At 32.6% G+C, this 25,347-nt stretch overlaps 1 protein-coding gene and 1 long non-coding RNA gene across 4 annotated transcripts in view; one reads left to right on the top strand and one right to left on the bottom strand.

The window, feature by feature from the left end:
• The first annotated feature begins 8,175 nt into the window (after positions 1 to 8,175).
• Positions 8,176 to 19,843, top strand: LOC117180021. Its single transcript, XR_004467987.1, has 3 exons — positions 8,176 to 8,536; positions 8,801 to 8,930; positions 19,713 to 19,843. It is a non-coding gene; the product is annotated as an uncharacterized LOC117180021 (long non-coding RNA).
• Positions 14,774 to 25,347, bottom strand: part of LOC117180020 (neurogenic locus Notch protein) — a 385,864-nt gene continuing 375,290 nt past the window's right edge. For all 3 annotated transcript variants that reach the window (XM_033372298.1, XM_033372299.1, XM_033372300.1), the window contains one exon: positions 14,774 to 15,960. In XM_033372298.1, the coding sequence (XP_033228189.1) occupies positions 14,939 to 15,960 (1,022 nt within the window). In that variant the 3' untranslated portion in view covers positions 14,774 to 14,938. The remainder of the gene's footprint in view (positions 15,961 to 25,347) is intronic.

Here is a 25,347-nt window from a genome sequence, read left to right as displayed (position 1 = left end):
ATCTATATTTTATACTTGAAATAATGCAACCTCAAAATATACGCATATAAAGAGGCGCGCGAAGTATTCAAATCATGAGAATCGCCAGCAACGAAATCTGGAAATACTAAAATCCCAATCTCTTCATTTTATTTCAAAGTAGATAGAGATATAAATAGAACCGCCGAAGTGTTCCGACCGGCAATCGTACACCTTCGAGTTTTCAAATTCAGAAGAGGAGAAATGGGTTGCGCGCGCATAGACCTGTGCGCCATAGACCTGTGATGGTATAGAACCACGTCTCGTTTCAGATCTGGGATCACTGTCTCCGAAGCGTAAGAAAACAGAAAAGTGGGGGCGATGCATAGGACTGCTTCCTACGAAACAGCAGTAGAAGGAGAATGGTGAAGAATTTCAACTACCTCAGTACCAAGAATCTTTTCTTGTAATTCAAAGTCTGAATTTTCAAATGAATGAAATATATTTTCGGAATTTCTTTTATAACTGCATTATTTTCAATGTATCATATTATTATATTTTTGCACTGTTTCTGGGTTAAAAAGCAATGAATGAAAAATGTCATTCATTTTGAATGTTTAGAACATGAAGCATATTTCCTTTTAGATTTTTAAGCTTCAAAACTTCTCAATTTTTTCAATTTTGAAAAACTGTCTAAATTACAAAAACGGAAGGTGGCAGTACAGAACTGGATAACCAAAAAAATAGAATTTTTTCGAAACAGGGAAAAAGGAGCCTGTCAAATCGAAGTCATCGTTAAAAGAAGAAGCAAGTATCCACTTCCGAGATAAAGTATTGCTTAACTTAAGTCAAAACAGTTTTATTACAAAAATTTATCGACGTCTGATGAAGTGGATGTTGAAGTTGACAATCTCAAAGTGACACCAATCTAAAACTGGAGACAAAATTACTCTGGAGATATGAACCGTGTGCATAGGAGTAAATGAAGTTTAATGTCAAATACTTAGCTAATTCCGACAAAAACGACCGAAAATTTGAAGATAAAAATTTAATGGGTTTTCAAAATTGCTTTGGATAGCGATTACAAATAGAATTTTCAATTTGTTACAAAAATAAAAACTTCTGCCCGAAATATGGATATGCTGAATCATAATGACAAACAAATTATTTTTTCCGGATAAAATAAAAGTTGAAGACCGTGATATAACAGCATGACAGACATTTTTTGCTAAAAATCCTAAAAAATAAGAAATTGTATATTATTTCTTTTGTGATTAAATGATAATAATTTCCAAAAATATCGCTAAACTAAAATATTAATAAAAATTGTGAATGATAATACAATTATAATTCAAAAACCCCTTTTAACACAATAGGAAATTAATTTGTTATGAATTTTTTATTCAATAAACCCATTTTTTATCAAAATGGTGTTTATTCACTGTTGTGTTGCTACTTTTAAGTTACGCTTTTCTAAACGAGTGAATTATGAGTAAGTTTCGATAGAAAGCTTTTAATTATTTTTTCCGTAAAATGTCAATTTCGTATTTTTGTTTTGGTAATAATCGACCTTTTTAGAAATCTATTTTATCTTTTAATTTTCACAAATCTTCCACATTTTGTAGAATTATTTTTTAATCTTTTTGAATTTTCCTTAACAAGTAATTAGTAAAATAAAAATTATTTCAAATTTTCCCAGGAATTTTAGGAAAATATTTGTATTTTCTTTTAACCGTTCAAAATGATTTAAAAGTTTTTTCCGAAATTTAAAAAAATGTACGTTTTTTATTTAAAGTTTTGCTTCTTTCTCTTCAAATCATAAATAACCCTAAAATATATTTAAAACATCGAAAAATTCTTCATATCTTTTAAAAGAATTCGAATTGTTCCTTTTAGAAAATCTGAAAAATTGAAAACATTACCTAAAATCCTTCCACATTCTTTTTATGAAAAGTTTGTGAATCTTTTAAAATATTTTGAAATCTTTTTATTATACTGTCCTCAAATTAATTTTTCAAAAAGAAAAAGAATCAACTTAAATTGTGCTAGAAAACTTGAGAAAATGTTTCATTCTCTTGAAATTTTTCGAAACACGTTAAGGGTTTATAAATTTTTTTATCTCTATCTTTGAAAATGTAATTTTTGTTAAAAATTTCTATAAGTCTTTGGAACTAACTCGAATTTAAAAAATGGGATATAATTAAAAATTACACAAACTGCCCTTGTATCTTCTATGTTTTTTCGACCTTTTTAGAAATCTTTCTTTTTTTTAATTTTCTTCGACAATTAATTAGTCAGAATGAAAAATCATTTGAAGTATTCCCACTTTTTTCGAAATTTTCCAAAATCTACATTTGATTAAAAATCTTGTTCATTCTCTTCAACTTTTAAATAATCTTTAAATTTTTTCAAAATTAACAAAAAATTTTTAATATCTTTGTAAATATTTTGAATTTCTCCTGAAATTAAAAAAAAAACTGCAAAAAGAAAAAAATACCTTAAATCTTCCAGACTTTTTTTGGATCAAGTTTGCAAGACTTTGGAAATATTAAAAATTGTTGTTTTCCAAATTTAAAAAAAATCAATAATAACATTTGTCTAGGAAACTGAAGAAAATTGATCGTTTTCTTGAAACCTTTCAAAACGCTTGATAAGCTTCTAAATGTGTTGTTTGCTATCTTCAAGAATGTACTTTTGGTTTAAATTTTATTGCAATATTTTCAAGATTTAAAATATTCTCGAAACATTTTAAAACTTCTGAATAACTCTTAAACTTCCACTAATTTTAAAATAAATAAGTTAACATAAAATAGGTTTTGTGTAAAATAGAAGTTGAGAAATATCTTTGTGCCTCTTGATCAGCGAAAAAGAAGTAAGAGAACTTATTTAAATAAAAACTTTCGTTTAAAGTAAACAAACTTGCATATGTCCATGTAAAAGATTTGATTTAAAAATTGAATTAAAACAAGGTTCAGTTTGTTTGAATGAAACAAATAACTATCTCAGTGAGTGCTTTAAAATGTATTCAGCAGTGTAAACTATAGAGTTTTAGTCTAGAGTTTAGATTTTTAGAATATATATCATTCTTTTCTTTCAAGGTCTTCTGCCAAAGGGCTAAGCTCCTCGCAGCTCTTTTTTCCGGTACCTGCGGCCAGCCACACGGCCATCCCTACACTCTCTCTCCTATTGTGAACGAGGAAAATCCAATCTGGTCATTTTGTCTCTGAATTCGGATACGATACCGATACGAAAGATCATTTTTCGATATTTTTCCGATACGACACAAAACCGAGCGATACAAATCCGAGACTGAAAGAGGAGTATCGTGTCGGTATCGTCTCAGTATCGAAAAATATCGTTCGGCGGCATCACTAATCACAATCTGCATTAATTGGATTTTTCTGCTTACCACTTGATTTATTCGAGTTTGAATTTTTAGTTTAAGTCAAATTACCTCAAGTAGGTCACCATAAATCAAAACCGAAATTGTTCCGTTGATTTTAAAAACTAGAAATTCATGCGCGTGCTTCGCGCGTGGCCCACTGATTTACTTGCTATTATTTAATTTGCAAATAAAGTTTAATATGATACCGCGATATTCATTTTTGCTTTAATAACTTTTATTTGTGCACGGCTCCGCACGGCTACCTTCTCAAGATTCAGAATAGATTATTGCACAACACTAAACATTTTTATGCAAGTTTGGAAAAAACATCTAATATGTTGGTGCGTACAAATTTTCATATAAATACATGGTAAATAATCTCGATTCGAGAAGAGTCCAAATATCAAGCCATTTCAAGCGCCCCTAGCACTTGGATGGGTGACCACCTACGACGTACGACCGGGTTGTGTACTCGAATTTTGAAAACCCGGCTAAACTCGGGAGGTGGTTTTCCCTAGTTTTCATCTCATCTGGCCAAATGTTCAGGCAGCTGAGAGTAATTCGAATAATTTCATTTGTAGCCGCATTGTCATTGAATTGTACTAAAATTCATACAGACCATTATGAAATTACTGGAAGAAATTAATAAAAAGAAATAATTACCGAAACCAATGAAAATGAAAGTTTTTACCATCATACTGTTTTAATCTCTTTTTTAATTCTTATTAAATATATAGTGCATACATTTTCTTATAAAAACTAATTTTTTTTAAATGTTCAAATGGTTCAAAATCTAAAAAACAGGCCAGTTCTGAATTTTTTTATGAAATTTATTTTAATAATAAATAATTAGTGTAAATTTGCAAATTGCCGTAGTACAAAGTGATTAAAAATACATTCTTTGATGATTCCGTAAACAAATTAAGCCTGTTCGAAAAATGCCCAAACTCTTAATTTGCTCATGAAAGTAGTTTAAATAATAAATCATGAAAATTTGATTATTATAATTAATCGGAAAGATGTTCATAGTTGAATTTGTAAAAAAAAACTGACCCTTTCCTTTTTTAAACATCCAAATTCTGACATTTTTATGAAAGTTCTTTAAATAATGAATAATTCTTGCAAATTTACCAAGAAACTTAGGAAAGATTCATCTCAAAAATAATCTTAGTTAACTTCGTAAACAAATTGTGTTTATTAATTGAAAAATACCCTTACTCTCAATATGTTTATGAATATTTGTTTAAATAAATCATAATTATTACAAATTGACAAGGTATGGTGGGAAATCATCATCGAAAGACATTCTTAGTTCATTCCGTAAACAAATTATGCGTCTCACTTCAAAAGTAGCCAAACTATAAATTTGTTGATAAACATTTTTTAACTAATTAATAATTGTAAATTTTCAAAGCATCAGAGAAAAAAATCATTGAAAAGATATTCTTAGTTAATTATGTTAAAAAATAGAGCCTACTCGTAGAAAAAAAACCAAACACTTAATTTTTTAATTGAAATTGTTTCAATAATTGATAGTTCTTGTACATTTACAAAGCAAGATTGAAAAGAGTCATCGAATGGAACTTCCCAGTTGATTTCGAAAACAAATTGACTCGTAAGATAGAGGCCAGACTCTTAATTTTTTAATTAAAATTGTTTAAATAATGAATAGTTCTTGTAAATTTGAAAAGCAATATAGAAAAGAGTCATCCGATAGAAATTTTTAGTTCACTCCGTAAACAAATTCACTCGTAGAAGAAAGGTTAAACTCTTAATTTTGCAATTGAAATTCTTTGAATAATTAATAGTTGTTGTAAATTTGCAAATCAACATAGAAAGAAGTTATCAGATAGACATTCTTAGTTGAAAAGATTAATCGGATGGACATTCTAAGTTGATATTGAAAACAAATTGACTGGTATCAAAACGGTTAAACTCCTGTTTTTAAATTGAAATTCTTTAAATAATTAACAATTCTTGTAAATTTGCAAAGCAATATAAAAAAGAGTGATCGGATAGACATTCTTAGTTGACTTAAAAAACACACTGACTCTTAAAAAAAGGTCACTTTTAGTTTTTTAATTAAAATTGTTTGAATAACTAATAGTTCATGTAAATTTGCAAAACAATATAGAAATGAGTCATCATATAGACATTCTTAGTTGACTTCCAAAACAAATTGACTCGTAGGATAAAGTTCAAACTTTTGATTTTTTAATTAAAATTGTTTAAATAAGTAATAGTTTTTGTCAATTCGAAAAGCATCATAAAAAAGAGTCATTGTATAGACATCCGTCAAAAAATTCACTCGTATCAAAATGGTTAAACTCTTAGTTTTTAAATTGAAATTCGGTAAATAATTAATAGTTCTTGTAAATTTGCAAAGCAAAATAGAAAGCAGTCATCGGATAGATATTCTTGTTTGACTCTGCAAATACGTTGACTCTTAAGAAGAGGGCACTTTTAATTTTTTAATTAGAGTTGTTTAAACAATTAATACATCTTATAAAATTGCGAAGCAACATAAAAAAGTGTTATCGCATAGACATTCTTACATCAATCCGTAAAAAAATTGACTTGTAGAAAAAAGGGCAAACTTCTAATTTTTAAATTAAAATTAGTTAAACAATTAACAGTTCTTGTAAATTTACAAAGCAATGTACAAAAGAGTCATCGGATAAACACTCTCAGTTGGACTCCGCAAACAAACTGGCTCTTAGAAAAAGGTCAATTTTAGTTTTTTAAATAAAGTTGTTTAAATAATTAACAGTTTATGTAAATTTGCATAGCAAAATAGAAAATAGTCATCGGTAGACGTTCTTAGTTAACTTCGCAAACAAACTTACTTGTAGAAAAAAATGCACTCTTAATTTTTTAATAAAAATTGTTTCGATAATTATTAGTTCTTGTAGATTTACAAAGCAACATAGAAAAGAGTCATTAGTTAGACATTCTTAGTCTTAATTCTTAAATTAAAATTGTTTAAATAATTAATATTTATTATTATATAATTTATTATTATTTATTATTAACATAATAAATTAAACGTATTCTTTAAAAAATAGCCATTTATGAAAATTGTTTAAATAATTACAATGTTTGAAGATGAAATAAATGTTTAAAAGAGCATATATGAGCTCCACTCGAATTCGGCACGATCGCTAGGAATGTTTACATCCATAATGTAGACAGATCCGTTGAACATTCCTTGACGCCATAGATCTAGCTTTGAATGAAATGCAAGTCAAAATTGTACAATTCAAACTCCAGACTCGATTTGAATCCCTATTATTTGTCGCCGCCAAACGGATCACTCGGGAAGCGCACTTCTATGGAAATTCCTTGGCTTCATAAGGGTGCTTTCATGTATCTACAAGCAGACAGCCTACATGCAGAAAACCCATAAGAGTGAGACAGATAGAGAATGGTCCATATTTTTCACTCTTATGGATTTTCTTCAAGCAGGCTGCCTGCTCGTAGAGGCATGGAAACACCCTAATACGCATTTCGGTGCGCATGCGTTGGGTTCATAAAAGATTCCGTTGATCTCGATTCTAAAAAATAGGCGGCGCGTTTAAATCCAACCAATAGGTGAAGTTATAATGTGGCTTCAGACTTCGAGATTATATCGCAACCTCTTTTATATAATAGGATAATGCATCTGAAATAGCGCTGATTGAATAACTAATCCAAAAATTCAAACCCGCGGGGTTTGAATATATAAACTGTTAAAATGTGACGTGCTACGAGTTATTAGAGTTATAAAAAAGGAATGTAGACCCCGATACACACACACTCGGTATTCGTCGAATGACGAATATTCGCTATCCGTCGAGCACTGACTACCCGAATGTTCGGCGAGTGGCGAGAATATCCGAGCACAGGTATCCACACATTCGTACATTGCCATACACCGACTCGACTTAGATACGACGAACCTTCGTCTTTCAGTCATCGCCAGCAGTAATTGAAAGTAGGATGCACCATGGAAAATAATTCGGAAACTGAAAATTCCATGAAATTTATTATTTCCTTATATTCAGTTAATGTTTAAAGAATCAATAATTTAGAAGCTTCAATTAAATTAAGGTACATTTTTAATTAAAACAATTTAAAACTGCAGTTTCAAAGACTTATAAAATAAAATTATAAAGTCATTCCGTTTGCAATGTACAATTTAAAAACTTTTTGCTATCAAAATTTTTCACTTTTATCTTCCTTTTTATTTTAAGAGTACATTTTCAATTAAAAGAATTTAAAAATGCATAACAAAAGAATAATTAATTTAGAAACATTAACAAACTATAACGTAATAATAAAATATATATACAAGTTTCCGTCCTAAATTTTTATATTTTTAAAAATGTTTTCAAGCTTTCAAATATTTTTTAATATTTTAAAAACTTCTAAATATTTCTGAAACTGACTCAAATTATTTCTAAAGTTGATCTGTTAAAATTAATTTTCTAACAGAAAAACTAATCTAACAATTCAACATCATCTATTTCTAAATAAATAACCAATATAAATACATAGTAATATGTACTTATTTAAAGCAAAAATGTTCGCCGAATACCCCCGAATGTATGGAGGCCCTCAACAATTTCACTTGTTTGCCTATATTCGCCTAAATGATCGCGTTGGAAGCTCGCCTCGTAGTGTAGAGCACGAATACCGACTGTTCGCCTAGGCTAGTTCCATCCACACTACTCGATATCCGCCGAACATTTGCTCGCTATTCGCCGAATGTGTGTATCGGGCTTAAGATTCCGTCCCCAATTTTAAATATTTTTGTCTGATTTTTTGTATACGTCATCTAAATATTACTCTGTCGGCTTGCACGAAGCCAGTTTTCAGATCAAATGTTTATATTTTGTTTAATAATTAAATTGGAGAGAACAATGGAGAAACATTTCAGTGACACTCATTGTAGCTGTGTGAATAATGAATATTCAATTAAAAAGTACTGGTTAAGAAGTCCTATTGACTTCGAATAATAAGCCTTATTAAACTAATGATCAGTTTTCTAGTTAATCTTGTGAGCAAATCTTACTAAAGCAGTTAGTAAACGACTTCGCTCGACAAATATTATCATTTTCATTTTGCGCACTTGAATTTCATATAATAAACATTTAGAACAGATAAAGATGTTCATATTTAAGACAAATAAAAAAATGAGGTTAAAGAAGTGTGGTAAATACTTGATCCATATATAAACGCTCAGTGGACACCGGGACGTCCTAAAGGCGTCCTTAGAATGTACCTCTATGCCATACGATTTGACGTCTTTAAGACATCCTTTGGATCTTTTCATGTCCTTAAAAGGTCCTCAGGACGTCCTTAAAACGTCCGCCGAAAGACGTATATAGGACAAGTTTAGGACTTGTGTGCCCACTGGGCGGGCAACATTATTACAATTTATGTTTATACACATGTAACAGCATTCTTGAATTGCAGGCTTTCCCACCTTTGTGTTCGGTAAATATCATTTCGCGAGTTTCCATGTTCGAATCCAAGTTTTGGGAAAATATATAAATTAAAAAGAAACACCGAATTCTGGCAATGACTCCACCTACTTTTATTTCAGGTAGGCGTTCAATCTTTCTATAAGTTTCACATAACCTTTTCAACGCATGACAATTTATGCTTGAAAAACCCCTGTCTATATTATTATCATTTTCTGAACGCTTTATTCGCACTGGTAAATTTCAGCTCTTGTATAATTTTTCAAAGAAATTTTATTTTTAATTAGAATGTTAGTTTTTACCAAAAACCCAAAAACTAAGCATCCTATCCAAAAATTATTCATAACAAATTTGAATAAGTTTTCAGTATTTTCGTAAGAGCAACTTTTGTCGCTTTATATTTTTCATAGCTTGTGTCGTTTCTCCAAAAATATCACTGTTTTTATTTAGAAAGTTTTTAAAGATTGAAACAAAAACTGCGCATTCTATCAACATGTAATCAATGACGATTTTGTAGCTCTTTTTGATGAACAACTCTTGTCTTATACATCTTTTTATGGTGAGCAATTGTACCTGATTCATTTTCCTTTTCGTATCTTGGGCAGTTTTACCGCAAAGTAGAATTTTCGATTTTTCATTATTTTTTGTGCAACGAATATTGCCTTGTCCATGTTTCGAAAAAATTCAAAAAGTTGTTGCGATAATCTTGTACGGCTTTAAACATTAACGTTCTTTTTGTCGAAAAATGTGATAAGAATGAATCGATCGAGTTTCCGAGTCCAATATTTTATTGTGTTATTTTTAATGCTGTTTTTTTTCGAATGAATCAAAAAGTTCGAGTCAGATAAAACATTCATTAATAGCAAATTTGTACATCTTCTTGGGGTGCACAATTTTATTTGATGAATTTTCTTTTCACTGCTCTCTTAATCTAAATAATAAGTATTCAATTAAATAGTACTGATTGAGAAAGTTATCAGAGTTCAAACATTTCAAAAATAATAGAAACAGATTGCAAATTTTAATCCACACAACGCTCGATAGGGGAAAAAATCAAGTTAAGAAAAACGTTGATTTTTGAAAACCCTACAAGATTATCGTAACAAGTTTTTGAATTTTTCGAAAAGCCGAAAATTCAAGTTTTGATCGCAGAAAAATGATTAAAAATATATAATTGAATTATGACGTCAAACTGTGCAAGATACGAAAAAGAAAATTAATCTACTAAAATTGTGCATCCCAAGAACATGTACAAATTTGTTAATAATTACTGTTTTATCTGACTTTATTCGTTTTATTCTGACTTTTTGATTCATTCGTAAAAAAGCGTATTAAAAATAACACAATAAAAATTTTGGACTTGGAAACTCGATAGATTTACCGTTATGACTTTTTCCGATAAAAAGAACGTTGCAGTTTGAAAGCCGAATAAGATTATCGCAACAACTTTTTGAATTTTTTTGAAACACCGACAATGCAATATTGGTCCCACAAAAAATAATGAAATATAAAAAATTCTGCTTTGCGGTAAAACTGCCCAAGATACGAAAAGGAAAATGAATCAGGTACAATTGTTCACCATAAAAAGATGTACAAGACAAAAGTTGTTCATAAAAAAGAGCTAGAAATATGTCATTGATTATATTTTGAGAGGATGCCCAGTTTTTGTTTGAATCTTAAAAAACTTTCTAAATGAAAAGAGTGACATTTTTGGAGAAACGATACAAGCTATGAAAAATATGAAGCGTCAAAAGTTGCTCTTACAAGAAGAGTGGAATCTATCCAGTGGGACGATCGGCACGTCCTAAAGACGTCCTTAGAATGTACCTCTATGTCATATGATTTTGCGTCTTTTAGACATCCTTTGGATATCTTCATGTCTTTAAAAGGTCCTCAGAACATCCTTAAGATGTTCAATCAATCAATTCCAAACAATTGCATTATGCAACATCGTCATAAGAATTTAGTTCTACTACATGCATTCTAAAATTAACTTTTCTACTATGTGAATTAGTATGCTCATAAAACATAATAGTTTTATAAATTTTATAACTACGAGTTATTTCTAAGTTTACCACTTATTACAATTTTTCGTTGTTAATATAATTCAAATAGTAAATTACGAGTTTGAGGCAAAGTAAATTTTTTTCTAGAACAAAGTGATATACGGTTGAATTTGTTAAAATAAATTGTAATAATTAAACAGAATTCTAATACAGTATTTTTGATCTCTAAGTCTATCTTCATTAGTTCTGACTTGGCCATAGGTGTGATTTAACGTGGTTCTATTGGGAGCCAGTTTTATTGGCATAGATGGCATTTGCTCCCAATAAGGCTGAGAGCAACTGCCGACCATGTAAATGACACTGATGTTCAGTATGGCCGCGATCGATCACACCTATGGCCACTTCTCAAGACCATGAGATGGGTGGCCACAGGGCACAACGAAATCACAACGACAGGCCAGCGAAACTCTCGTGAGTGAGAATACGGAGCCCTGACCTAGTACAAATGGTATCTGAATATAAAAAATATGACTTGAAAATGATGTAGTGGAAGAGAGGCAAGTCGTGGAAAATTTGAATCCTTTGATGAAGCATCATAATGAAAAAGAATATGACACTCAAATCTGTTATATGTAGGGTTTCATTTTTATGTCGCTTTATTGTTATAATACAATTTTATTTTTGTGTAAAATTTTGCAAAACATACTAAAAATATTTATTTTTAGATATCATCAGGGAACAAAAACTTAGAAACATAGAACAATATACAAGAATATTGTATCTATTATAAAAGCCTATCTTTATTATTACATCCATTTATGATATAATTGATGAAAATATCGATAGAGTAGCAGAGTGCTGATTAAGAGAAGAATTCAGAGCCTTTTTAACATATAATTAATACTAATAAAACTCAGTACTTGTTACAAGTTACGAAGAATAACAAATTCTATTGGACTAATTGGAGTCACGTATTTGGACCATAGTTGATTATATACGTTCTAAATTATATTCCTAGTCCTTATATTCTTCCTCCTTTAACAAAAATAAGTTGCTATACACGCTTTCGATGACAACCGATTTTCGAACAAGATGTTCCTACAATTAATATTAATAAGGCTTACTTTTTCATTTTACTTTTTACTTTCATTATGTACATGACAAAAATATCGTTTTTAATGTTAATCCTACACAGAAACGTATAACACAACGCATTTCATTATGACACTGAAATTTAATTTCTTAAAAAATGTGTCTTCAGAATTCATTCTTAATTTCGAAACTAAAATAATTCTAGGAGTTTGACGGATGCTTGAGCCTGGTAAAAAGAAAACTTAAAAAAAATTCCTTTAAAAACACTTTACCGATATTAAAAAGGAATTTAAGGAGTACTATAACTGTATAAGTTAAATTACAAAAATTGGTATTTGTCACTGGGATGAGCTCTTTGAATTTTCTTCGCACATGATACAGCTTTAATCAGAAAAGGTGGACATTTTATTGGTCACTTTGTATGTCACTTAATCTTAAAGCTGAAAGCAATTTTTATTTTTCGAAACAGTTATACATTGTGAGTTGAATTCCACATTTTCTGAACTACAGAGTAAGGGAACAAAAAGTTCAGATTATTCACATTCTAATTATATAAATTGATAATTTCTTGTTCACATATGAAACCTATTTACATTTTATTTTATGGATAGATGTGCAAACCGAGATACATTTTTTGTATGTAAACTGAAGTTTGATAATAGAATTCATGTTATTTCAAATATACAGATACAATAATTATATCAATCATTTTAAAAAATGGATTAATTACGATTTGTACACTTAATACTCAACTGCTATACATTTCTTTCGTAAAAACGTAATTTTTACCTTCAATAATGCGAAGTTCTAGATTGAGAGAATCTAAATCTGAAGTATTCGTAGAAGCCTTTTATTATTCTTGTAAGGCGATCCTATCTTTTCAAGAAGAAAATTCTGACGCGATAAATCAGTACAACATCGCACATTCGACGACTTTAATGTAATTGGAACAGAAGCTTAATATGTTATATATTCATATTAAAAACAATACTATCAATCTACAATGATGAAACATGATTAAATTATGCATATTACAATGATGTAGCAATAGCTTCACGGAGTAAACGATAGAAGAATATGTAAAAAAAGTTTGTACAAAAAACAGCCCAGTGGGCACAAAACCATGGACATTCCTAGGACGTCCAATATCAGTCTAATCTACGACTCCACAACTTTAAATATCCAGAAGATGCCGTAAAGATATCTTCCCAGTCGGCAAACAAATTTAAGGATGCCCTAGAGACGCCTTCATGACATCCCTAAGACGTCTTTTGGAACATGTCTTTTGGACATCCCGAGGATGCTCAGAAGACATGTAATGTCAGTGCAAAAGATGTCCCGAGAACGTGATACGTATTTGCGATGTCTTTAGGACATCTTCAGGACATTAAACGTTTTAGAGACGCAGATTAGACTGACATTGTACGTCCTAGGAACGTCCTTGGGATGTTCATTGTTTGGTGCTCACTGGGTCAAGAGCATCCTTAGGATGTCCAAAAGACATGTTCCAAAAGACATCTTAGAGATGTCGCGAAGACGTATCTATGGCATCCTTAATTTTTTTACTTACTAGGGGAGGAAGAAAAAAGATGAAAGGCGACATTTTATAAAAAAGAAATTTATACCGTATGTAGTTCTCGGCGTATGTACAATTTTTCAGCGATTAGTATTGTTGTTTACAATTACATACTCCAAGCACGTTAAAAAAATAAACCTAATTTTGGAGAGTACTCATTATTACTTTCAGATATTATCATAAAATTCCGAATGAAAACCTCTTTTACGTTACTACCACATTCCTGTCGGTAGTACCCATGGAAACGCCAATTAAAGTCATCACATCTCTGCTGTTGAGAATATGTTTTTACAGCAAAGAGGATCACCCCTATATCAATATTGGTCTTTGATCTCTAGTAATAAACCGAAATTCATCAATAATTTTAAACCGTAACATGAAGAATGTTTTCAGGTTTCATTCGGATTTAAGAAAACGTGAAATGCAGTGATTTACCTGTGTGCAGTTTGAAAACAAAGATATGAAAGACAATTTTCCTATTCGTCGTTGGTTGTTCTTCCGCTCAAGAAGATTCAATCATAATTCAATTTCATTGAACGTAAATAGCCAAATTTTGATATTATAATAGAATATCAGTTTTAAGTTACCTCATACTTTGCGTACCTAGACATATAGGCTATGTCACAAATTCCACATTAATAAGTGACCAACTTATATGCTCATAGGTACATCCTTAAAGGATCACTAGGTTTTCGCGCAAATAACGTACAGGGTCCACATAATTAAATAGAATATTACACAGTATCTTCTAAATCTTCAACATCGAATATTCCTAGGGTGAATGATCTCTTCTTAAATAAACTATTTACAATCTTAATATCGCAGTTACAGGATTAATTGAATATTTTTGCTTCGGTTCTTCACTTTGGCAAGTTGAAGGCACCAATAATATTGAGCTGAATTTTGAGATTAGAATAAATCAATCAGTATGAAAAAATATATAGCTGATTCTGTGTCAGCTTAAACTTCCTTATTACTTGGCTTACTTTAATTAGAGAGGCACAGTCATTAATGAATACGTAGCAAAGTAATATATACAGTGAAACCCTTCAAAAGACCTTCCTTCTATAGCCCTTCCGAGAATTGACGCCACGCCGCAGGTAGGTGTAACAGGAGCTGCGCGGGGTTCACGGGGGGAACAAATAAAAGCGGAGCGGGCTATAATGAGTTAGTTCCCACATATCGACAGCCCCAAAATTGAGGTTGTAGAAGAGTTTCACTGTGTGTGTGTGTGTGTGTGTGTGTGTGTGTGTGTGTGTGTGTGTGTGTGTGTGTGTGTGTGTGTGTGTGTGTGCAAGCTTCGTTCCCGGCCACCTGGTAGAAACTTTTCCTAAAGCTGCGCAGTACTTTATCTGCAAACTAAAATTAATCCGCAGAGTTAAACACAGATCTCGACATCGCAGACTACGCACGTATAAATTATACGCTGAAACAATGATGGACAATGATGGACATCTCATATGTAGATGGCTTCTGAGCCTTTATTGCTTTGGTGTCCTCCACTGGAGCCGTATGCGTTCGGAGAAGCCACGCACTCAGACCAATCACTGTTGGATCGAGGCGAGCTGGAGGACCAATGACCAGGACTATCTGGTGAAGGCGTTGGGAAGCTTTCAGGCGCTTGCATAAGATGCTGAGGCGTCACATCAGGTCCCGAGTGATGGGAGGGAGGCGTCAAGTATTGGTAGTACTGCTGAGTTTGCTGCTGCTGCTGCTGTTGAGCACTTTGTTGTTGCTGAATTTGCTGCTGGGTCTGTTGCATTTGCTGTTGCTGTTGCTGTTGCTGATTGGACGGGTAAGGAAGGTTTTCAAAGTCAAACCCCACCGGTGGCATTCCACCATGTTTCTGATGGGTAGCCTGCCTCATCGCAGCAATATGTGTAGGCGATGTGGGAAGCGAAGGTCTGTTTTTCGCTGGTGATGGCGATCCCATGTAGCTCGCTTGGGGCGATAGAGTCATGTTTGATTGAACTGAGTGAGGAGGAGATTGATTACTGTATGGTGGCGAAAGCGTATTAACGATTCCCTGAGTTTGACGCTGTTGAGGTGCTAACAGTTGATCGTGAAAGTTAGGCAGGCCGTAATTGGTTGTAAATGTATCCAAAGCTAACTGCTGGAAACCCTGAATTGATTGATTTTTTATGCAGTCCTCGTACGGTGGAGGCTGCTTTGCCGTCGCTGTATGAGTCACCAGGGGTAGCGCGTTGCTGTAAAGACTGGCACTGTCGTACGGACTCGGTAAATTTCCCTCGGCTCCCTCAGCTCCCTGTGGGATCTCTTGGTTTGGGGGTTGCGCTCCACGTTTCGCAGCTTGCTTCTTTATAGAAGGTTTCCGTCTCACGGATACAACAGCCCCTTCGGAATCAGGACTACTTGGATTTCCAGAACCAACCTTCGGACGTTTCTTTGATTTACTTTGTTTCGGTGCTGAACCAATTACCGTTGGGTGAGTGATGATTTGATGATGATTTGGAGATCCTGAAAAATAAACGAAGATCTGTTAGTTTTGTACATTACTAGTATATTATGCATCTCAGGAGGGAAATATGCGTTTTTAGTAACGCGATGTTTGTAGAATGAGTAGTACTAGTGTCCAAAATCAAAACCTAGTAAGTCCTATTTGTCGTAAGGTCGACAATTGAAAGTTCACACTGATTACTCACACTGTAAAAAAAGATTTGTGTAAAATTACAAAGTTTCGGAAAATTACACATTGTTTCATTATAAATATCACACACTTCACTGTGTGATTTTACAAAAGTATGTGAAATTACATCCTCTAGCAATGTAAATAAAAGGACCCTCGAACAGCAGTGTAATATTACACACTCGATAAAAATTTTACATTCAGAAGGGAAAATTCAGTCACAGCGTGTAAAAATACCATGCGTCGGTAAAATCACTTTCTTGTGATTGAAAATTACATCGAGATTTTTAATTTTACCAAAGATCTTTAAATTTAACTCTGGCGGAAACTGTAAAAAATTTTATTTATAATTAATTTAAAATTTAGAAAAATTAATCATATAATATGTGAATACGAAAGCGTCTCTCGTGTTCGTTGTTTATCGGTGCCCTTCATCCTTCAATTTTGGAGCATTTTTATTCTTAATGTGAGGAAATTGACAGCTATGTTCAACTTTTTTGACAGCTTTTACACAAAAATAGACCGAATTAGAGCTATTCCTATTTTGCCTTTTACATTTTCTGCTATTGGAACGGACAAAATGCGATTATTCCAAACGTATATTTCATATTTTTGTTACGGAATATTTAAACATCAAAAAAAATACCCATAGTATCTTATATGTTTTAGGTAAGTGGTAACGAGTAAGGCTTGTGTTTCTTCAATCTCCATGAAATTCTACGAAGTTTGAGCTTCGAGTGTTCGAAACCTGTCGCCCTGATAAATATTATTTTATTCCTTCACATAGTGAATTTTACATTTTCTCGTGTAAAATTATCGGCCGAATTAGAATATCACAACAGATTCGTAAAGTTACTCCGATACATGAGGGTCCTTTTATTTACATCCACCAGAGGTGTAAAATTCAATAGATTTTTTTTACAGTGCACATCAAGTTAACCCTTTCTTTGGGTGTTTTTTTGTCGGACCTTGACGTCACAGCAAAATGCAAGTCAAGCGCCTTCCACAGAAAGTTTTCATACCTTTTCAATGCTTTGCCCGCTTTCCGCCCTAATAAACAATGTATTTTTTATAAACCTACGCCCCCTAAGAGCCATAGTTTTTAACTAATTAACGCTAACCTTCATATGACGCTAATTTTACCTTAAGCTGTATAATTACCTTGTTCAGCATTAAAATAGTTATACAAATTAATTAATTAAATACACAAACTCGTTTCATTTACACTCAATAACTTTATAATAAAATTTAAATAATATGTAACTTAAAAAATTAATTAATTACTTAATCATTAAGTTAATATTCTTATTATATTTATATTATATTTACATTTATATTATTATTAATCAATGATTTTATTATTATTTTAATAAATAAATCATTTAAATGCAATTTAACTGTAAATTAGTAAAAAGATATACAGCTGATTGCGAGAATTTCATTCAAAACTATAATCCCCTGGAAACCGGAATATCAGATCTCCAACACCATTCTTCAATGGTCGGAGACAGCACAGGGAAAGTAGGGAAATAGTGGAAAAGGTACGAAAACTTTCAGTGGGAGTGCTTGACCTGCGTTTGATTGTGACATTTGGGTCAGACAAAAATATACTCAAAAAAAAGGGTTAACTTTGGGTGAGTAACATGTGTCAACATTCAGCTGTCGACCATACTTAGTCTGGGATCCAAGGGCACTTTAGTGTCAACTTTAGGTCCTGATGATTTAATGATTGAATCTTGTGCACATAGCAAATTCCCGATCATTTTGTTGTTATTTGACATTTTCTGCGTTTAAATAAAAAATTTCACACCTCTGAAAGTTATTAAAGCTTTGAAAATATTTTTTCATAATCATTAAATGAAGTGCGATATGCATCAATCTGACTCATGCTGTATGCGCATTTAATTGATAGTTTTCGAGAAAAAGAATAAAAGAGCGTTATAATGAAAAACCATTTATACAGTATATTTTTTATCATTTCACAATTTTTTTGTAATCACATAGTATTCGCTGATGCGAAGACAATTTGTTTTTAAATTTTTTCAATTACACTATTAGTTTAATTTTTTTTAAATTCGGAAGACATACATACTTTTCACGTCTGCGTGTACGAGTATTAGTAACAGTATCAAATCATAACAGCGGGTGGACTTGGAAGCTGCAGGTTTAAAACCTCGAATAAACCCTCACACATAGGCGAACACTCGTGCATACAGAAGTGAAAAGTTTGTATTTATTTCGAGTTTTGTAAAAATTAAACTAATAGTCTAATTGAGAAAATTTAAAAACAATTTGTCTTCGTCTCAGTGAGTACTATGTGATTACAAACAAAATTATGAACTTATAAAAAATGTACTGTAAAAATGTTTTTGTATCAGAACGCTATTTTATTGTTTTCCGCGAAAACTATCAATTAAATCATCATACACCATTGTTCAAATTTGTGCATATCACACTTCTTTAAATGATTATGAAAAAATATTTTTAAAACTAACAACTTTCAGAGATGTGACATTTTTTACATACCATAAATACAAACAATGGCAAATCACAACAAGACGACCGAATATTTACTATGTACGCCCGAAATATTCGGAATAAGAAGAACATTTTGCACAAGAATCAATCATCAAATCATACGGACCTAAAAGGGACACTAACTCTCCTCTTCGGATTCCAAACTATCGAGTAAATGCGAATAACTACGTTTTGATTTTCTGCAGCATAGTAGGCCAATGGGACAAAAAGGATGATATCAGACGAGTTCGGCAAAGATATCCGCAAGACTATTCATTCCTGCTTCTCGTAATAAAAAAGAGCGTTTCCACAACGAAATTGCGCAAGATTCTGAGCTAGACAGCAGCAAATTCAGAGCATTGCCCGGTTGAAAAATAAGTTGTTCAGAATAATTAGTGAGGAGAGAGCACAAAAAGGAAATACAGGTACAACGAGAATTGATAGAAATCGTTGGAGAACTATTAAAACGCAAAATGGAAATTAAAATAAAAGCAAAATATAATTAAAACTATGAAAGGATAAGTTTACACGGACTAGAGAAATATTTGGTGAGAAAGGGAGAAAGAAGATCTTAATAAGTGATCGCGAGGATGAGATGTGAAAATATAGAGAAATGGAACAAGTATTAGGTGAAGAAGATAAAAGGAAATACATGCTATGTGAATGGCGTAAAACGAAGTTTAGGCATTGAATAGAAAACTGTGAAAAAGTGTAAAAAGGAAGCGTTTCAATGGTACACATGTTACATGAAAAAGAAAAAGCAAAGGTGTTGGGAAGGATGAGAGAATTGAAAAGGAAGAAAAGAAAGGAGAAAAAGAGTGGAAGGGGTAGATTAAGGGATAATAAAAAGTAGGCGAAAAATGTAAAATTGTAGAAAGTGATGAATAGACTAAAACTGGTGAGCAAAAAGGCAAAAATGGTCAGAATCAATTCAAATAAGTAAGACATGTAATAAAAGCATGGCAATGCGAGTAAATGATACACTAAAGCGAAGTTTGAAAACTGCGGATAGACGCGTTTACACATTAAGGGTGTTGATTAAATCCAACTTTGAATTTTTTTATAGGTACCGTGCATGGCGTGAAGTTGACAGCTATCCTGGTGACTGATCACTAATACGGTTACAAAACACACAGAGGGCATGTCAATTTTGTCTGCATTTTTCTCCATTTCGCAACGTATTTCGCAAAATTTAGGGTCACCATCATCAAGGCGCGGCCATTCAAAAACCTGGTATATCTCGAGAATTCTTCTATTATGTCAGAATTGTGAGTAAAAAAATAAATTTTCAAACGATTATAACAGTTCAAATGCTGCCGTCTGCCACCCGCTGATTTCTATCTTTCGCAAAATTCATATTTGTCGTGAAAATAATCATTTCCTCAACAAATTTTTTTATTTTAAACATTTTATTGATCCGAGGATCTCGCATAACCCCGGATTTTCGACAAGTTTTCTTTCTTTCGTTCGCAAATCCTTCGGAAAAAATATATATTGCGTCAGTGCCGTATCTATAAAAAAATGATTCAAAGTAGGATTTAACCAACACTTTTAAGATCAGACAAAGAGTGAGGAAATGTATGTGATATAGAATGAAGAATTGTAGAGGGTAAAAAGATACCAATGTAATGGGCGAAAAAAAATATGGATCTGAACTGTGATGCAGCAGACACGGTCTGCCAGATTCTAGGCCCAAGTGCCTGAAATAAAGCATCATTATGATTTTTGAGTACAATTTCTGATATTTTTGATAAAAATGGCCATTATTCTGTTCATTAAAAAGTTTTTTTTTGCAGAATTTCGCTATCTTTTTCTAAACAAAACTTAAAGTTTTATCAGATTAAAAATTAAAAACCTTTACCAGACTTTAGGGGCATGTGATACTTCTTCGCGTGGTCAATCGTGTACAGTTCCCCAGCTTTTTTTCCACAAAAATGAAAATGATTAGGAACTGAATTCGGAGATGCCTTAAAATATCAAAACAGACATCCCCGGACTCTTTTTTAAGAGATAATAAAAAAAAATGTTATTGTGACAAATAAAATTTTTATGCATATGAATTATTCTGAGGTTAGGGTCTTTTTCAGCTTTCTGTAATTCCGATAATGTAGATCTCTTGTCGTACTGATGCTGTCGGCAGCATTCAAGAATAATTATGGTAGAGAATTGTAACGCACATAAACCTTTAAAATACACAAAAATCAAATTTAGCAAAATCAAATTTTTTTAATTAACCTACAAAAAATGTGCGGGATGGCCATTAGCATGTTAGCTATCATTTCTCAATTTTTTAAGACAAAATATTTATTATTATAGGAAAAAAGCCGGAAGAACCTAAAACTGCTAAAATCGATAATTTTTTAAGTATTACATGCCCTTAACAATCGACAGCTCTTTTTCATAATCTGCATCATCAGCTTTATAAATTTCTGCTCAATGGATTTTTTGTACGGAACAACTTTTCAAGTTTCAAACAATGAAGAAGTTTTCCTTGCATAAACAAAGTTGTTATTTACAAATCGCTATAGATAGATTACACAGGCACACAAAAAATGTTCGAAGCCAAAAAAGCGACCTACATAATATTTTAGTATTGGTCCAGTATAATCAAAATCTGCATTGATTTGACTTTTCTGCTAACCACTTGTTTTTATTCAAGTTTCAATTTTTAGGTAAGATAAAATTAGTTTAACTTGACCAACAATAAATCGGAAGAAAAATTGCATCAAATAACGTACTTAAATTAATTCGAAAGTAGTTTTTCTCGAAATTGAAATTTTCCGTTGATTTTTAAATAAAATCCATCTGAAATAGCGGTAATTGAATGTCCGAACAAAAAATTCGAACCCGCGAGATTCCAATATATGAACTGTTAAAATGTGACGTGCTAAGCGGAAAGGGACCTGAAGGCGCTTCAAACGGCTGTCAAATTCGCTAGGGGCAAGCTATATCTGAACGGTTGAGTTGCTGAACGCCATATTTTAAGCACATAATATAAAGGCAATTATACCGGTCGGTTCAGCTCGGGTTTTCCCGAAAATGTCTTTTTTGTTGTTTTTTTTTCTTAATGAAAAGGGAGTGTCCCTCAAACGGCTGTCAATTTAACCACATCGAAACTACGTTTAAACGCATGAATTATTGGCCGAAATACTTTAACCACATAATCTAAAGGCAATTATGCCGAACCGTTCAGCTCGATTTTCTTCGGAAATGTTCCTGTTGTTGTTTTTTGTAATTGAAAGTGGAAAGTATTTCTTTTCGCATGAAACTGGGACATCTTTGTATTTATGTATATGTATGAATGTAAGGGTGGTTTTCGTTTCCAGAGGAAATAAATCCGTAATTTTTTTTTTGAAATTCAAATATTTACGTGCCACCGGGCACTTCCAAATCGCATTTCATTAACATGGGAAAAATTTTCATTTTCTAAAGATGGAACACACGTTATAGGGTTTCGTCGAAACGTGCCAAGTTTTGTAGGGATAGAAGAGGAGTGTATACGAAAGGAATCCATACTACTAATTTTTATTTTTAACGCCCCCCACCCGCCCCGCAATGCCCCAAATATGACCTAAAAATCAGAAAACTACATTTTTGCGCGTTATTGTTAATTTTTAGCAATTTCTGTCATCGTTTTTATTCAAATAATTAAAAATGGACAATTATAACATTTCCAATGGCTTTTTCAAGAATGTTTGATTGTTGAAATAAATTTAAATTATTTAAACAATTATTTACTCCCAAAAATATATAAAAGAATCGTATTTTCTGATTGAAATGTAATAGTTTGCGATTTATTGGAAATATTACGTTTTGTTTAAAACATTATATAATTATTTAAACAATTAAATTTTCTTATTTACAAAATTTCTAAAAATTGAGTTGTATTAACAATTTTTCAATTGTTTGAATAAATATAATTCGCTTCAACAATTATTTTTCCAAAAATATTTTCTGAATTATACATAATGTGTGACGAATGGTCGAAGTCTACCCAATAGATGCGACTTTAAAGAGAGAGGGAAGACTCACGAAATCGTCCCTCTCCACTTGCAACTACATTGTCACGGAAAGAGATAGGTCGCAGACGCGGCTCACAAACATGGTATAGATAAGACACGAAAATGTAGTGGTGAGTGGTGGGAGGTGTTTCACGGAATCACGAGCCAACGCCCGATTTCTCGGTTAAATAACAACTCAACTATATGCAATAATAACGCTCGGATTTTTCTTCTCGATGGTTTCTTTAAATGGAGCAGCTCAAGACTATCGAAAGGTGTAATCATCTCGATTTTGATTTTTTGAGAGTAAGCCCCCTTTCTTTGACCCCCCCCCCCTCCACACACACATGTACAGGGTGATTTTTTAAACTTGAAACTTTCCAATATCTCGAACAATAGGCACTCTATGAAAAAATGTTAAGAATCAAAATTTAATCACTCTGAGTACATATACTGATGTTAAAATCGGTTCCTCCACACCGCCCCCTGGGGGTGGGGGAAAGTTCGAAATCTTAAACGGGAACCCCTGTTTCTTATTGCATATTCGGATTCTTTGGATTAAAATGCGTATGATTTGTCTAAAACTTTTTTCTCGTTTCGCGATAGATGGCGCTGTGATCGACGAAATTCAATTTTTCTTCATTTTACTGTTACTGAGAATGCACGCTTACGATTCTGCAATACTCGAAATTAGTCTTGAAACAACTACTTTTAGCGTAACCCAGGAACAACGACGAGGACGTAGCATTTTTCTGTTCCATGCGGGGTGCTTGATTAAAGTGAATCCCCTTGCCTCTCACGATTTGGGGTGCTTGATTAACGAGAGTCCCCTCGCCTCTCACGATTCGACGTACTCAGGAAATCATCTTTTAATTAAAGTAAGTACTTAAAATGATGAACTTCGACTTCAATGCTGTTATTAATCCGTAATTCAAATGAATTTACACAACGGAGAAGTGTATCTTCTCGAATTTCAGCACATGCACTTGTAATTCGGTCAATCATATTCTTACGTGTTCTTGGATTTTCTTTGTACACTTTGTCTTTCAGATTGCCCCACAATAAGAAATCTGGTGACGTTGCAAGCCAATTTATCGGACCGCCTCTATCAATCCAGCGACCATTGAAATCACGATCAAGAACTTCTCGTGCTACCGCTGAATAGTGTGCCGGACAACCATCATGTTGAAACCACATGTTCTGCCGTATTTCTAAGCTCAAGTCTTCAAGCAATATTGGCAGTTCATTTTCCAAAATGTCTTGATATTTTGGACCATTTAAGCAGCCTTCGAAAATCTGGGGACTGATCAGTTTTTTGCCAATTATTCCACACCATATGTTGACAGTCCATGGACGCTGGTGTTCGACTTCACGAAGCCACTGTGGATTTTCAATACTACTGCATGTTGGATCGATTAACTATTCCATGGTTCGTAAAAGACGACTCGTCAGAGAATAATACATAACGAAAAAAGTTGAGATTTTTTTGTATTTGTTCACGTGCCAACTGACAAAAAAAATTCGATTTTGGAAATCAACTCCATGAAGTTCTTGATGTAAAGAGACATGATACGGATATTACGTTTAAAAATTTTCCAACACTGCTCTGAGACATTCCGGAATCACGAGCAATTTCTCGTGTACTAACGTGAGGATTATTGGCAACTGCAACTAATATAGCAATTTCATTATTTTCTCCAGTGACTGTTGTTGTACGGGTCTTTTTCTTAGCTGGAACACTTTCATGGGTAGTAAATTTTTTAATAGTACGATAAAATGAAGCACGTGACAAAATTCTATTTGGAAAACGCTGAACGTAGAGATTGACAGCATTATCAAGATTTCTTCCAGCTTCTTCATACACCAGAACCATTTCAATTTTTTCTCGTACGGTTAGCTTCTCCAGTGTAAAGTAGTATTCGAAATAATCTTTGATCTAACTAAAATGAGTTTTGTCTTAAATATATTTGTTCTAATTTACTGTATTTAAGGAGAGAAAAAAGTAAACACTTTCGTAATGTTTCGATAGCCTCCGCTGACCTTAATCTACAATAATGCCAGAGCTAAAATTTAGGAATATTCAGGAAACACTGTTAATGTAAACGTATTACTTAATAATTACTTTTCAAGATCGGACATACGTTTTGGCATGTTTTTCAAAATAATAATTACTAAAAAGATCCGAAGCTCTATTGCCCTTATTCTTAACCGACTTCAATAAGAAAGATGTTCTACCTGTGTTCGTCGCGATGTATTCTTGTTATGTACGAGTTTTTATTGCACTCGTTCAACGATTCTGTAGCGATTTGAAAAATTCTTTTTTCCCGTTGTCAGTCATGTCAAAATGAAAATGGTCTATTTTTTATTGTTAATCTATTGCAGAATCGTAAGCGTGCATTCTCAGTAACAGTACCCATTTAAGTTCCCATTTAAGGTTTCGAACTTGCCCTCACCCCCAGGGGGCGGTATGGGGGAATCGATTTTAACATCAGTAGTATATGTCCTCCTCAGAGTGATTAAATTTTGATTCAAAACATTTTTCCATAGAGTGCCCATTTTTCGAGATATTTGAAAGTTTCAAGTTAAAAAAATCACCCTGCATATATCGAACGTTTTACATGAAGTAGCACAGTGGGCTGCCCAGAACTAGTATGCATGCATTTAAATATTATACGGCTCAAAATGTTCGTATTTAAAAAC

The sequence above is a fragment of the Belonocnema kinseyi genome, chromosome 9 (genome assembly GCF_010883055.1).
Source record: "Belonocnema kinseyi isolate 2016_QV_RU_SX_M_011 chromosome 9, B_treatae_v1, whole genome shotgun sequence".
NCBI classification, from domain to species: domain Eukaryota; kingdom Metazoa; phylum Arthropoda; class Insecta; order Hymenoptera; family Cynipidae; genus Belonocnema; species Belonocnema kinseyi.
Note: the sequence above shows the minus strand (reverse complement) of the source record. Positions and strands in the feature narration are given on the sequence as shown.